This window comes from Leuciscus leuciscus (genome assembly GCF_965113295.1).
Source record: "Leuciscus leuciscus genome assembly, chromosome: 1".
In the NCBI taxonomy this organism is placed as follows: Eukaryota; Metazoa; Chordata; class Actinopteri; order Cypriniformes; family Leuciscidae; genus Leuciscus; species Leuciscus leuciscus.
Window position 1 is genome coordinate 52,595,769 of NC_138725.1, and position 14,857 is coordinate 52,610,625.

The 14,857-nt window shown below is 37.2% G+C and overlaps 1 protein-coding gene across 1 annotated transcript; it reads left to right on the plus strand.

Annotated features, from left to right (window-relative positions):
• The first annotated feature begins 6,765 nt into the window (after positions 1 to 6,765).
• LOC309479196 (zona pellucida sperm-binding protein 3-like) lies at positions 6,766 to 8,578 on the plus strand. The gene is made up of 8 exons (XM_082143156.1): positions 6,766 to 7,284; positions 7,361 to 7,482; positions 7,562 to 7,665; positions 7,744 to 7,921; positions 7,990 to 8,107; positions 8,181 to 8,257; positions 8,330 to 8,418; positions 8,489 to 8,578. Exons 1-8 carry the CDS (start codon positions 6,874 to 6,876, stop codon positions 8,554 to 8,556), a joined length of 1,167 nt encoding a protein of 388 aa, XP_081999282.1. The 5' UTR covers positions 6,766 to 6,873; the 3' UTR covers positions 8,557 to 8,578.
• The last annotated feature ends 6,279 nt before the right edge of the window (positions 8,579 to 14,857 follow it).

Consider the following 14,857-nt stretch of genomic DNA (forward strand, 5'->3'; position numbering starts at 1 on the left):
TGATTAATAAATTTTTTATATAATATGTTGTAATGTCTTTGTTTTTACTTGCACAAATACTACACTTAAACATATTTATTCAGTTTACATTGTTTCTGTTCAGACTATGTATTGCTACTGACTTACAAAGCCCTAAACGGCTTAGCTCCAGTCTATTTAACGGATCTTCTATCACCCTATAATCCATCACGCTTCTTAAGATCACTAAATTCAAGGCTTTTGGTCATACCTAGGATATCCAGAACCACCAAAGGAGGGAGAGCATTTTCACATTTGGCTCCAAAAACTCTGGAATAGTCTTCCTGAGACTGTTCGTTGCTCAGACTCGCTCTCCCAGTTTAAAACTAAAGTCTCTGGACGCATCTCTTCAGCCAGGCATTCATATAATCCTACAGTTCAAACTACAATCTGGCCTCTAGCTCATAAATGCCAGAGGAGAACTGGCCCCCGACTGAGCCTGGGTTCTCCCAAGGTTTTTTGTTTTTCTCCATTAGGTCACCTGATGGAGTTTTAGGACACCATTAGGTCACTTGATGGAGTTTTTTGGTTCCTTGCCACTGTTGCCTTTGGCTTGCTCAGTTGGGGATATTTTGGGGATATTTTATCAATCAATAAATTCCTCTTGGAACAAACTTTGTTGTATTATTTTAATTTAATACTGTGAAGCTGCTTTGATACAATCTGTATTGTGAAAAGCGCTATACAAATAAACTTGACTTGACTATGTGGGGGAGCATATTGCTCAAGTAATTTGTGGGGCTAGGCCCCATTACAACACTAAAGGGCATTTCAATAGCATATCCTTTCTGATGCTTACTGGATGATTTTGCTTTATTATTGGGGGTTCAAGTGTGTATGCTGAAACCCTGTTGTAATTGATAGAATTTCCAAGTAAAAACTTAAACTTTGAGGGATGGCAGTAGACCCAACCTGTCTGTCACCAAGGCTCACCCCAATTGACCTGATGGTGGCGCCACTGTGATCAAAAGTATGTTATGGCTCAGAACTCATAAACCAAACCTGTGCAGAAAGATTCTCTGCAGTCTGGTTGTCAATTTTTAATTCACTTTTGCAACAGGGTGCCAAAAGTTTGAAGTGGGCATGGTCATTTCTACTAAAACCGCTATCCCTCTTGTACACATGTATGGGCTCAGTCTGTGGTCGTGTGAAAAATTACGTGCTATAACATGACAAAACATGAATATGGCTGTAGCTATGCAACAATCAGTCAGACTGACTTGAAAACTGGGATGCAGTGTCTTTGTTCAAGGTGCCAGTATATTGTCTGAGGACATTTGCGCATCTCGAAATACATGGCCTCCATCGGCCAATGAATATTGAGCTGTCAGGCTTTGTAAGTAGGTAATTATCTGAATAAGTAATTACTTCACACCTAATTACAAAGTACGTTCTATACTGTTAAAGGTGCTATATGAAATTTTTTGACCATTCTAAAGCATAAAAATACCATAATATGTTTCAGATATTTAGGAAACATGCCAAGTTTACATACCGGCGGTTTCTCTGAAAAACAATACTACAGCCAGATATTCTACTTTGAAATGTGCGTTTCGGGAATGTCTGTTTTAGTTTTCGTCTGTGTGATTCCGCCCACTTCCAATTTATCCAGTAGTATTTCAACACCCCAGGTTGCCAGTTGCCATAAAACACAGTCCCCGTGTCTCAATGTATATACTATCCATCCTAAACAGTATGTGAGAATAAAATAAGTGTGTGCTAAAGCATAGTATGTTGAAAAGAGTATGCCAGAAGTCCCCGGATGGTCTACTATTTCCGTGCTCACTATAACAATATTTGCCCACAACCCATTGCGCTTTGGAGGAGGATCCAGTTCAGAACTACAAACATGAGTAAAAAGTGTTAAAGGGCACCTATTATGCAAAATTCACTTTTACATGGTGTTTGAACATAAATGTGTGTTGGCAGTGTGTGAGCATAACCACCCTAGTATGATAAAAATCCACCAAGTGTTTTTTTTACAATCTCAATAAATCATAAGCACTGTCTCAGAATGAGCTGTTCTAAGATTCTATGCAATATGACGTAGAATTGCACAGGCCCCGCCCACGACTGTTGATTGACACTGTAGTTTGAACATAGACCCGCCCTGAGTGAGCTGGACACAGAGTCTGCCATTGTTTCGACGCTTGAGCAGCTGTAGACAAGAATGTCTCCTAAGCGATTGAGGTGTGTTGTTGTTGGATGTAAGAATGAACATAGCAGTCTTCATTTACTCTCGTTGTTACTCGAGGATGGATCTGTACTGTTTGTGATCCAGCTTACGGTCTTCAGAGCGACAGGCCTAACGTTACTGACCACGGCAGAAATGAAAGTGAGAGCGCGCTCTTTATGACAGCTCATCGAGTCGTTTTACGGATATAAGGTTTACCAGTTTATTTAGCACCCACTGAAAAGGTGTGTTTATATTGTTTACTGTTACAGTAGGTGTAACAAGTGTTTTGTGTACTTCGCTGTCTATGTTGATGATAATGAAAGTGAGAGAGAGAGAGAGTTTATGGATAAGACTTTAATGCTCACTTCTTACACTGTGTTTATACAGCTCTTACTGTGATTCTCTGGAGTAAAACTAACGCTTCATCTTTTGTGTGAGGTACAATAAACTTCACTGAACTCATCAGTATATTTTGGTCATCATTCGGACAGGGTCTGCTACAGCAGGCTTGTATTAATAGTGGATAAAAGCAGATGACAAGTAAATTATAACCATAATTAAACTAAACTATACCTGTTCTATCTCCATACAGCATATATTCTCTGGCTCTGTGGGCATTATTGTCCGACTCCGGGTCGAAATGAACCCCGCAACTGAGAGTTTCTGTTCTGATATTATCAGATGAGATTGTCCTGGCTCTGAGCGAGCTCGTGAGGCTCCGCCCCCTGGGCCGGCAGCAGCAATTCATTTGCATTTAAAGGGCACACACTAAAACAGCGCATTTTTCTGAGCCCCAAAAGATGACAATTTAAACATGCTGTAAAAAATGATCTGTTGGGTATTTTGAGCTAAAACTTCACATACATACTCTAGGGACATCAGAGACTTATTTTGCATCTTGTGAAAAGAGTCATAATAGGTGCCCTTTAAAAAAAACTACAGAACATGGTGGATATGCGCGACCGACAGAGGTTTCGTTAAAAGGTTTGAGTGACTAATTAAAGTTTAACCTGATAAAAAATAATAATAATGATTTAATGTTATCTGTGTTATATTTCATCTGCAATAACAATGTGGACTTTTATGAATATATATGTTTGGCCATTAACTTTTAAATGCATCATTATGCATTAATATGAGGAGAGTTCTCCGCGACTGCAGATCAACGTGCTACTGCATTTCTCTCCGATATGGTAGGACGTGAAATAAAATTAAACGTGGAGGATTTTAACTGTGAAAAGATGATTGACAGGCCAGTTTACTGTGACAGGATGCAACAGAGAGCAACCATTAAAGACACAATTGTATGACGTGTTAGTATGTCCCAAAGCTTGTCTACTTTTTTTGCTACACACTCAAAAGTAGGCTATCTACTTTTTCTTCACAAAAAGAGTACATACTTTTAGGGCGTAGAATAAGTAAATTGAGTCACAGCAAGTGTATTGCAACTATGAAAGCCAGCAAACGAGCCGGGTCAAAGATCGCAGATTCTACCCGACCTAAAAATCCTTGGCATCCATAGTAAGCTCTATGAGCAGACGCACATTAAAACGCGGATAAATCAGCTCATCAACACACAGAGGCTCGATGTCTTGTATTGTGAATTGCACTCATTTGTATTGCGTCCTCAATCTGACAACCCGCGTGAGCGTTAAGTCTGAGGAGGAGGGGGCGGGGGAACAACACTCTCCCAATATTTTGAATTTGGACTGCAGTACCCATTTCAACCACTAGCTGTCAATTTTACATACTGCACCTTTAAGAAAAGAAGACTAGTACCAAATTAGGGTTATTTGGCTTGTAACAATAGCAGAATCGTTTTTGGTAATAAATAGAACCCTTATAATAAGGTTCCATAAAGAACAATGCTTTGAAAGTGCTATACCTTAATGGTCATATAAATAACCTTTTTAATAATAGTTTATTTTCAGCAATATTAGTATCTTCATATTATTCATATTAGTGTTATTAACTTTATTTTTATATATTATGTATTGACTTTTTTTTTTTTTTTTTTTGTCCTCTATCTGCCTGGTCTTTATAATATTTTGTTGCCTCTGTTTGGGTTTTACATATTAAAAAAGGATGTTGTGTCAATTAGGTACTTCTACTTTTGATTGACATGGCAAACTGTAGCAAAAACATGATACAGATGTAATGAAGTTCCAGTGAAATATCTTTACAATGCTCTCTATATATGATGTCTTTACGTCCTTCATTATGTGTGTATTCTGAGTGACAATTTCTCTCTGCAGACGATGAGGTTATGATACGGGACAGCACCTGAAATACACAATTGAGTTAAGAGTTAAAGTTTGTCTCTTCCAATTGATTATGTAAAAACAGTTATATTTATGAAGGCCAAAATTAGCAAAAATGGTGTTAAAAGGAAAAAGTGATATAAAGTCATAAATTCAATATCTCTTACTTTGTGGAGAAGAGAAGATGAGTGTCCCTAATTGAGCAGAGCTGCTCACACTTACATGTTCTGTTAAACTAAAAAGAGAAAAAGACATAATTGATAGGAAACTAGTCACAATTTTTAAAATGAAAATGTATAGACATTTTAAGAAATAAATAATTTACCTGTTGAGAGTTTGTTGACAGCCTGTGTAGTTGTACAGCTGCATGAGCTCCAGAAAACCAGTAGTGAGGTGGCTTTGACAGTTACAGATTTGAAAAACAAAAAGGCGGGAATAAAGAACCCTAAACTTTTACACAAAGAACCATTTCAGAACATGGTTCTTCAGGATGATACAGTTCTAAATAGAACTGTTACTACGCGTAAAGAACCATGTGTAGGGGAGAGCAGGGCACAACCTAACACATTTTGACTTTCTCAGTTTGTGTAAATCCACTTGGGGTTCAGGGAATTTCTTTTCCACATTAATTTCACACATGTCTAGTACAATTATGTGGTTTTGTTTCTTTAATACAGTGTATATTTTTTCTTGATTTACCCTGAAAGAATGGAAGTAAAATGTGACAACATGCCCCATAGATAGGGCATGTTGTAACATGTGAGGGGCACATTGTAACATGATCATATGACAGATTCAAATGTTATCTGGTCTAATCAAAAAAATATACAAGACAAACTAAAATATTTTATCAATAAAATACAATTATTAACTTTTTCATATAAAATAATGGGATTTTTTAATAATTAAAAATAAACACATTTTTGAGTTTGACAACAAAAACACCGCAAAACACAGCTATACAGCATAGTTCAAAACAATAATAATTAATAATTTCTGAACATTGACTTTCAGTCTTAATTCATCTATTTCTCATGGCTTCTCAATAGATTGTATAAATGTATAGAATAGCATAGTTCTAATAGGGTTGTGCCCCTGCACCTGCGCAACTAATTTAAACCCTGCTAGTGTCTTCTGCTGGTTAAATAACAGATGAGATTAAAATAATATCAGATTTGTCGAATTTTAAATTAACACAAAAACAGAGATGAAAAATCAACTTCAGTGAGAAATTTACTTTTGCTATGGTTAAATAAATGTTCAGTGATTTCTTACAAAGATTTTTTAATAAAAAAAAAAAAAAAATATATATATATATATATATATATATATATATATAAATATATATATATATATATATATATAGTGTTGATATGGCAACTAGTAAATACACCAAGTTTTGTCATGCAAGTGTGGAAAGTTTTAAACCATGTGTGTTACAACTAGCCCTGCTCACCCCATGTATGAATGTGTGTAGCCTATATGAATGTAATCTGGATTTACTACATTCGCCATGTTTTTCAGTATAGATATAGTTGGATATAAAAATCTACGGAGTTTGTTAAACATGCTTTAAACACCAACATTTCTTTAAGCTCTTAATGTCCATTAATGAGCTTGTCTTTTGTTCATACTTGTTAATATTTTAAATTACATTTTTGTAGTAGACTGTTCAGATTATAGTCTTTTGGTGCTGACCAGCATATAGTATAGTTCAAGAAAGAATAAAGTCTACATTGAATCCACAAACACTCTGATCAACCTAAACATAACAGTTGTAATGGGGAGAAAACATATCAGTGAATCTATAATAAAATAATGTTATGATCCTGCATTCCTTTGGTTCTGAACTAAAATTCTCCATTTCAGTCCCTTGTGAAGATTGCTGTTGATGTGAGGGAAGAACGTTTGTAACAATCTAAACCTGAAACATACTAAACTTTGTTATTTTGAATAGTGTACAAATCTGTCTGTGGCCATGTTTCTGAATGAATAAAAAAGGAAGACACAAAAATACTTGGGGAATTGATCTATCATTTTGATATTTCAAATAAGCAATTATTTGGTTTAGCTATTAATAACATGCCCTTATATGGTACTTCATTTAGAATCAATGACTTTCACCTGTGTTATATTGACTGAGTAAATTGGCAGGTGCAGAGAAAAATGATGCTTGTCACGAGAGAGGTGGAGCCATTCTGATTGACATCTGCATAAATTTGGATGGTAGCACCCTAACGTGTCATTGAAACAAGCTTGGCAATAATGGGGTTTTGGCAGGTTGGCTTTGGATTGGTGTTGAGTCTTGCACTTGGATTTTCTGAAGCACAATGGAAAGCAGGAGCAGCAGATAATCAGAGTCCAAGCGAGTTTAAGCCTGGAACATTAGCTCAAGCTTCTCGACAGGCTGATTCCAGGATGTCTTTGGTTCCCAGTAACACAGTATTTGCACCACAAAGGTTTCCTGTCCAGACACCAGTCAGGACTGACTTTGGGAAGTCTTCTCAAGATCTTATGGGTGTTCAATTAAAAGAGCTGTTGCAGGGTCCAGTGGCGAAACTGACGTGGAGCTTTCCAAGTCTACCAGAGGAGCCACAGCAGCCAGACGTTCCTTTTGACTTGCCTTTTCCTGTTCCTGCCAACAGTGTAGCTGCTCAGTGTGGAGAGAATTCACTATATGTGGAAGTGATGAAGGACTTCTTTGGGACTGGGCACCCAGTGTTGTCCTCTGGCTTTACACTGGGAGGCTGTACTGCAACTGGAGAGGATTCTTCTGCTCAAGTGCTGATCTTTGAGTCTGAACTGCATGGATGTAGCAGCACATCAATGGTAAGGTTCTGTTGTGACAATCATAGGTATTCTGAACCGTCCATGTGACTGTTCTTCTATTAACCTTTCTGTTTAGGTGACTGAGGATGAGCTTGTTTATAAGTTCAACATTATCTACACCCCACAAGAGGCATCATATGGTAGTCCTATTGTCAGGAGCAGTGTTGCGGTGGTTGGTATCGAGTGTCATTATCCAAGGTAAGATTTTTGTTAACTCAGGATTGAAGAATATGCTATAATTTGCACTAAAAGGGGATTGATTGTTATACCTTGACAGAGTGTTTGATGTGAGCAGTGATGCCTTAATGCCCACTTGGATCCCATATGCCTCAACTAAGGTTGCAGAGGAAGTCTTTGTCTTCTCCCTCAAGCTCATGACTGGTTGGTGTAGGCCAAACAGATTTCTAGTATGCTTGTGAATCATCTGTTAAGACTTCTTTTTTTTCTCTCTCTCTGCAGATGACTGGAGATTTGAGAGACCTTCTAACCAGTACTTCCTGGGTGACATGATAAATCTTGAAGCATCAGTGGGTTTGTACAGCCATGTTCCCGTCCGTGTGTTTGTGGACCGTTGCGTGGCTACTGCAGTCCCTGATGTTGCTTCTGTCCCCAGATACTCCTTTATTGAGAATAATGGGTAAGAGGTGCTACCTCATGTTTCCCAGCTTCCAGAAGGGTTGCGTGACTTCTGTGTTCTGTTCACAGGTGCCTGGTTGATGCCAAGCTCACAGGCTCCACGTCTCACTTTATGCCCCGGACTCAAGGTGATAAGCTAGGGTTTCAGCTAGAGGCGTTCAGGTTCCAGCAAGCAGACAGTGGGCTGGTATGTATGTCTTGTAATTATGTGACCATTTGTATGATATGCTGCCATGGTGTACAAACAATTGTCTCTGCAGGTCTACATCACATGCATTTTGAAGGTGGCAACCTCTCCAAGTTCTGAACAGAAAGCTTGTTCATTCTCTGCTAATGGGTATGTTGCCTGCTAGATAAGTGTACAGGTAATTAGTTGCTTTAACTTAATTGAGGTTGTTTTCTTTTTCAGGTGGGTGTCTGCAGATGGTTCTGACCAGGTGTGTGGCTGCTGTGACACCACTTGTAGCATCAGAAGTGGAAGTGATCAGCTGCTTACAGGTTTGGTTTAACTCTGCTATCTTGTTGTTGTCATGCATGGCTTTAGTCTCACTAATCATTTGTTCCTCAGATCTACGCTGGGAAAGAGCATCTGTCGGCCCCATTGACGTTAAAGAATATGGCTATGGCCAAAAATAACTGAATGTCATGTGACTTCTGGTGATTAATAAATTTTTTATATAATATGTTGTAATGTCTTTGTTTTTACTTGCACAAATACTACACTTAAACATATTTATTCAGTTTACATTGTTTCTGTTCAGACTATGTATTGCTACTGACTTACAAAGCCCTAAACGGCTTAGCTCCAGTCTATTTAACGGATCTTCTATCACCCTATAATCCATCACGCTTCTTAAGATCACTAAATTCAAGGCTTTTGGTCATACCTAGGATATCCAGAACCACCAAAGGAGGGAGAGCATTTTCACATTTGGCTCCAAAAACTCTGGAATAGTCTTCCTGAGACTGTTCGTTGCTCAGACTCGCTCTCCCAGTTTAAAACTAAAGTCTCTGGACGCATCTCTTCAGCCAGGCATTCATATAATCCTACAGTTCAAACTACAATCTGGCCTCTAGCTCATAAATGCCAGAGGAGAACTGGCCCCCGACTGAGCCTGGGTTCTCCCAAGGTTTTTTGTTTTTCTCCATTAGGTCACTTGATGGAGTTTTTTGGTTCCTTGCCACTGTTGCCTTTGGCTTGCTCAGTTGGGGATATTTTGGGGATATTTTATCAATCAATAAATTCCTCTTGGAACAAACTTTGTTGTATTATTTTAATTTAATACTGTGAAGCTGCTTTGATACAATCTGTATTGTGAAAAGCGCTATACAAATAAACTTGACTTGACTATGTGGGGGAGCATATTGCTCAAGTAATTTGTGGGGCTAGGCCCCATTACAACACTAAAGGGCATTTCAATAGCATATCCTTTCTGATGCTTACTGGATGATTTTGCTTTATTATTGGGGGTTCAAGTGTGTATGCTGAAACCCTGTTGTAATTGATAGAATTTCCAAGTAAAAACTTAAACTTTGAGGGATGGCAGTAGACCCAACCTGTCTGTCACCAAGGCTCACCCCAATTGACCTGATGGTGGCGCCACTGTGATCAAAAGTATGTTATGGCTCAGAACTCATAAACCAAACCTGTGCAGAAAGATTCTCTGCAGTCTGGTTGTCAATTTTTAATTCACTTTTGCAACAGGGTGCCAAAAGTTTGAAGTGGGCATGGTCATTTCTACTAAAACCGCTATCCCTCTTGTACACATGTATGGGCTCAGTCTGTGGTCGTGTGAAAAATTACGTGCTATAACATGACAAAACATGAATATGGCTGTAGCTATGCAACAATCAGTCAGACTGACTTGAAAACTGGGATGCAGTGTCTTTGTTCAAGGTGCCAGTATATTGTCTGAGGACATTTGCGCATCTCGAAATACATGGCCTCCATCGGCCAATGAATATTGAGCTGTCAGGCTTTGTAAGTAGGTAATTATCTGAATAAGTAATTACTTCACACCTAATTACAAAGTACGTTCTATACTGTTAAAGGTGCTATATGACATTTTTTGACCATTCTAAAGCATAAAAATACCATAATATGTTTCAGATATTTAGGAAACATGCCAAGTTTACATACCGGCGGTTTCTCTGAAAAACAATACTACAGCCAGATATTCTACTTTGAAATGTGCGTTTCGGGAATGTCTGTTTTAGTTTTCGTCTGTGTGATTCCGCCCACTTCCAATTTATCCAGTAGTATTTCAACACCCCAGGTTGCCAGTTGCCATAAAACACAGTCCCCGTGTCTCAATGTATATACTATCCATCCTAAACAGTATGTGAGAATAAAATAAGTGTGTGCTAAAGCATAGTATGTTGAAAAGAGTATGCCAGAAGTCCCCGGATGGTCTACTATTTCCGTGCTCACTATAACAATATTTGCCCACAACCCATTGCGCTTTGGAGGAGGATCCAGTTCAGAACTACAAACATGAGTAAAAAGTGTTAAAGGGCACCTATTATGCAAAATTCACTTTTACATGGTGTTTGAACATAAATGTGTGTTGGCAGTGTGTGAGCATAACCACCCTTGTATGATAAAAATCCACCAAGTGTTTTTTTTACAATCTCAATAAATCATAAGCACTGTCTCAGAATGAGCTGTTCTAAGATTCTATGCAATATGACGTAGAATTGCACAGGCCCCGCCCACGACTGTTGATTGACACTGTAGTTTGAACATAGACCCGCCCTGAGTGAGCTGGACACAGAGTCTGCCATTGTTTCGACGCTTGAGCAGCTGTAGACAAGAATGTCTCCTAAGCGATTGAGGTGTGTTGTTGTTGGATGTAAGAATGAACATAGCAGTCTTCATTTACTCTCGTTGTTACTCGAGGATGGATCTGTACTGTTTGTGATCCAGCTTACGGTCTTCAGAGCGACAGGCCTAACGTTACTGACCACGGCAGAAATGAAAGTGAGAGCGCGCTCTTTATGACAGCTCATCGAGTCGTTTTACGGATATAAGGTTTACCAGTTTATTTAGCACCCACTGAAAAGGTGTGTTTATATTGTTTACTGTTACAGTAGGTGTAACAAGTGTTTTGTGTACTTCGCTGTCTATGTTGATGATAATGAAAGTGAGAGAGAGAGAGAGTTTATGGATAAGACTTTAATGCTCACTTCTTACACTGTGTTTATACAGCTCTTACTGTGATTCTCTGGAGTAAAACTAACGCTTCATCTTTTGTGTGAGGTACAATAAACTTCACTGAACTCATCAGTATATTTTGGTCATCATTCGGACAGGGTCTGCTACAGCAGGCTTGTATTAATAGTGGATAAAAGCAGATGACAAGTAAATTATAACCATAATTAAACTAAACTATACCTGTTCTATCTCCATACAGCATATATTCTCTGGCTCTGTGGGCATTATTGTCCGACTCCGGGTCGAAATGAACCCCGCAACTGAGAGTTTCTGTTCTGATATTATCAGATGAGATTGTCCTGGCTCTGAGCGAGCTCGTGAGGCTCCGCCCCCTGGGCCGGCAGCAGCAATTCATTTGCATTTAAAGGGCACACACTAAAACAGCGCATTTTTCTGAGCCCCAAAAGATGACAATTTAAACATGCTGTAAAAAATGATCTGTTGGGTATTTTGAGCTAAAACTTCACATACATACTCTAGGGACATCAGAGACTTATTTTGCATCTTGTGAAAAGAGTCATAATAGGTGCCCTTTAAAAAAAACTACAGAACATGGTGGATATGCGCGACCGACAGAGGTTTCGTTAAAAGGTTTGAGTGACTAATTAAAGTTTAACCTGATAAAAAATAATAATAATGATTTAATGTTATCTGTGTTATATTTCATCTGCAATAACAATGTGGACTTTTATGAATATATATGTTTGGCCATTAACTTTTAAATGCATCATTATGCATTAATATGAGGAGAGTTCTCCGCGACTGCAGATCAACGTGCTACTGCATTTCTCTCCGATATGGTAGGACGTGAAATAAAATTAAACGTGGAGGATTTTAACTGTGAAAAGATGATTGACAGGCCAGTTTACTGTGACAGGATGCAACAGAGAGCAACCATTAAAGACACAATTGTATGACGTGTTAGTATGTCCCAAAGCTTGTCTACTTTTTTTGCTACACACTCAAAAGTAGGCTATCTACTTTTTCTTCACAAAAAGAGTACATACTTTTAGGGCGTAGAATAAGTAAATTGAGTCACAGCAAGTGTATTGCAACTATGAAAGCCAGCAAACGAGCCGGGTCAAAGATCGCAGATTCTACCCGACCTAAAAATCCTTGGCATCCATAGTAAGCTCTATGAGCAGACGCACATTAAAACGCGGATAAATCAGCTCATCAACACACAGAGGCTCGATGTCTTGTATTGTGAATTGCACTCATTTGTATTGCGTCCTCAATCTGACAACCCGCGTGAGCGTTAAGTCTGAGGAGGAGGGGGCGGGGGAACAACACTCTCCCAATATTTTGAATTTGGACTGCAGTACCCATTTCAACCACTAGCTGTCAATTTTACATACTGCACCTTTAAGAAAAGAAGACTAGTACCAAATTAGGGTTATTTGGCTTGTAACAATAGCAGAATCGTTTTTGGTAATAAATAGAACCCTTATAATAAGGTTCCATAAAGAACAATGCTTTGAAAGTGCTATACCTTAATGGTCATATAAATAACCTTTTTAATAATAGTTTATTTTCAGCAATATTAGTATCTTCATATTATTCATATTAGTGTTATTAACTTTATTTTTATATATTATGTATTGACTTTTTTTTTTTTTTTTTTTGTCCTCTATCTGCCTGGTCTTTATAATATTTTGTTGCCTCTGTTTGGGTTTTACATATTAAAAAAGGATGTTGTGTCAATTAGGTACTTCTACTTTTGATTGACATGGCAAACTGTAGCAAAAACATGATACAGATGTAATGAAGTTCCAGTGAAATATCTTTACAATGCTCTCTATATATGATGTCTTTACGTCCTTCATTATGTGTGTATTCTGAGTGACAATTTCTCTCTGCAGACGATGAGGTTATGATACGGGACAGCACCTGAAATACACAATTGAGTTAAGAGTTAAAGTTTGTCTCTTCCAATTGATTATGTAAAAACAGTTATATTTATGAAGGCCAAAATTAGCAAAAATGGTGTTAAAAGGAAAAAGTGATATAAAGTCATAAATTCAATATCTCTTACTTTGTGGAGAAGAGAAGATGAGTGTCCCTAATTGAGCAGAGCTGCTCACACTTACATGTTCTGTTAAACTAAAAAGAGAAAAAGACATAATTGATAGGAAACTAGTCACAATTTTTAAAATGAAAATGTATAGACATTTTAAGAAATAAATAATTTACCTGTTGAGAGTTTGTTGACAGCCTGTGTAGTTGTACAGCTGCATGAGCTCCAGAAAACCAGTAGTGAGGTGGCTTTGACAGTTACAGATTTGAAAAACAAAAAGGCGGGAATAAAGAACCCTAAACTTTTACACAAAGAACCATTTCAGAACATGGTTCTTCAGGATGATACAGTTCTAAATAGAACTGTTACTACGCGTAAAGAACCATGTGTAGGGGAGAGCAGGGCACAACCTAACACATTTTGACTTTCTCAGTTTGTGTAAATCCACTTGGGGTTCAGGGAATTTCTTTTCCACATTAATTTCACACATGTCTAGTACAATTATGTGGTTTTGTTTCTTTAATACAGTGTATATTTTTTCTTGATTTACCCTGAAAGAATGGAAGTAAAATGTGACAACATGCCCCATAGATAGGGCATGTTGTAACATGTGAGGGGCACATTGTAACATGATCATATGACAGATTCAAATGTTATCTGGTCTAATCAAAAAAATATACAAGACAAACTAAAATATTTTATCAATAAAATACAATTATTAACTTTTTCATATAAAATAATGGGATTTTTTAATAATTAAAAATAAACACATTTTTGAGTTTGACAACAAAAACACCGCAAAACACAGCTATACAGCATAGTTCAAAACAATAATAATTAATAATTTCTGAACATTGACTTTCAGTCTTAATTCATCTATTTCTCATGGCTTCTCAATAGATTGTATAAATGTATAGAATAGCATAGTTCTAATAGGGTTGTGCCCCTGCACCTGCGCAACTAATTTAAACCCTGCTAGTGTCTTCTGCTGGTTAAATAACAGATGAGATTAAAATAATATCAGATTTGTCGAATTTTAAATTAACACAAAAACAGAGATGAAAAATCAACTTCAGTGAGAAATTTACTTTTGCTATGGTTAAATAAATGTTCAGTGATTTCTTACAAAGATTTTTTAATAAAAAAAAAAAAATATATATATATATATATATATATATATATATATATAAATATATATATATATATATATATATATAGTGTTGATATGGCAACTAGTAAATACACCAAGTTTTGTCATGCAAGTGTGGAAAGTTTTAAACCATGTGTGTTACAACTAGCCCTGCTCACCCCATGTATGAATGTGTGTAGCCTATATGAATGTAATCTGGATTTACTACATTCGCCATGTTTTTCAGTATAGATATAGTTGGATATAAAAATCTACGGAGTTTGTTAAACATGCTTTAAACACCAACATTTCTTTAAGCTCTTAATGTCCATTAATGAGCTTGTCTTTTGTTCATACTTGTTAATATTTTAAATTACATTTTTGTAGTAGACTGTTCAGATTATAGTCTTTTGGTGCTGACCAGCATATAGTATAGTTCAAGAAAGAATAAAGTCTACATTGAATCCACAAACACTCTGATCAACCTAAACATAACAGTTGTAATGGGGAGAAAACATATCAGTGAATCTATAATAAAATAATGTTATGATCCTGCATTCCTTTGGTTCTGAACTAA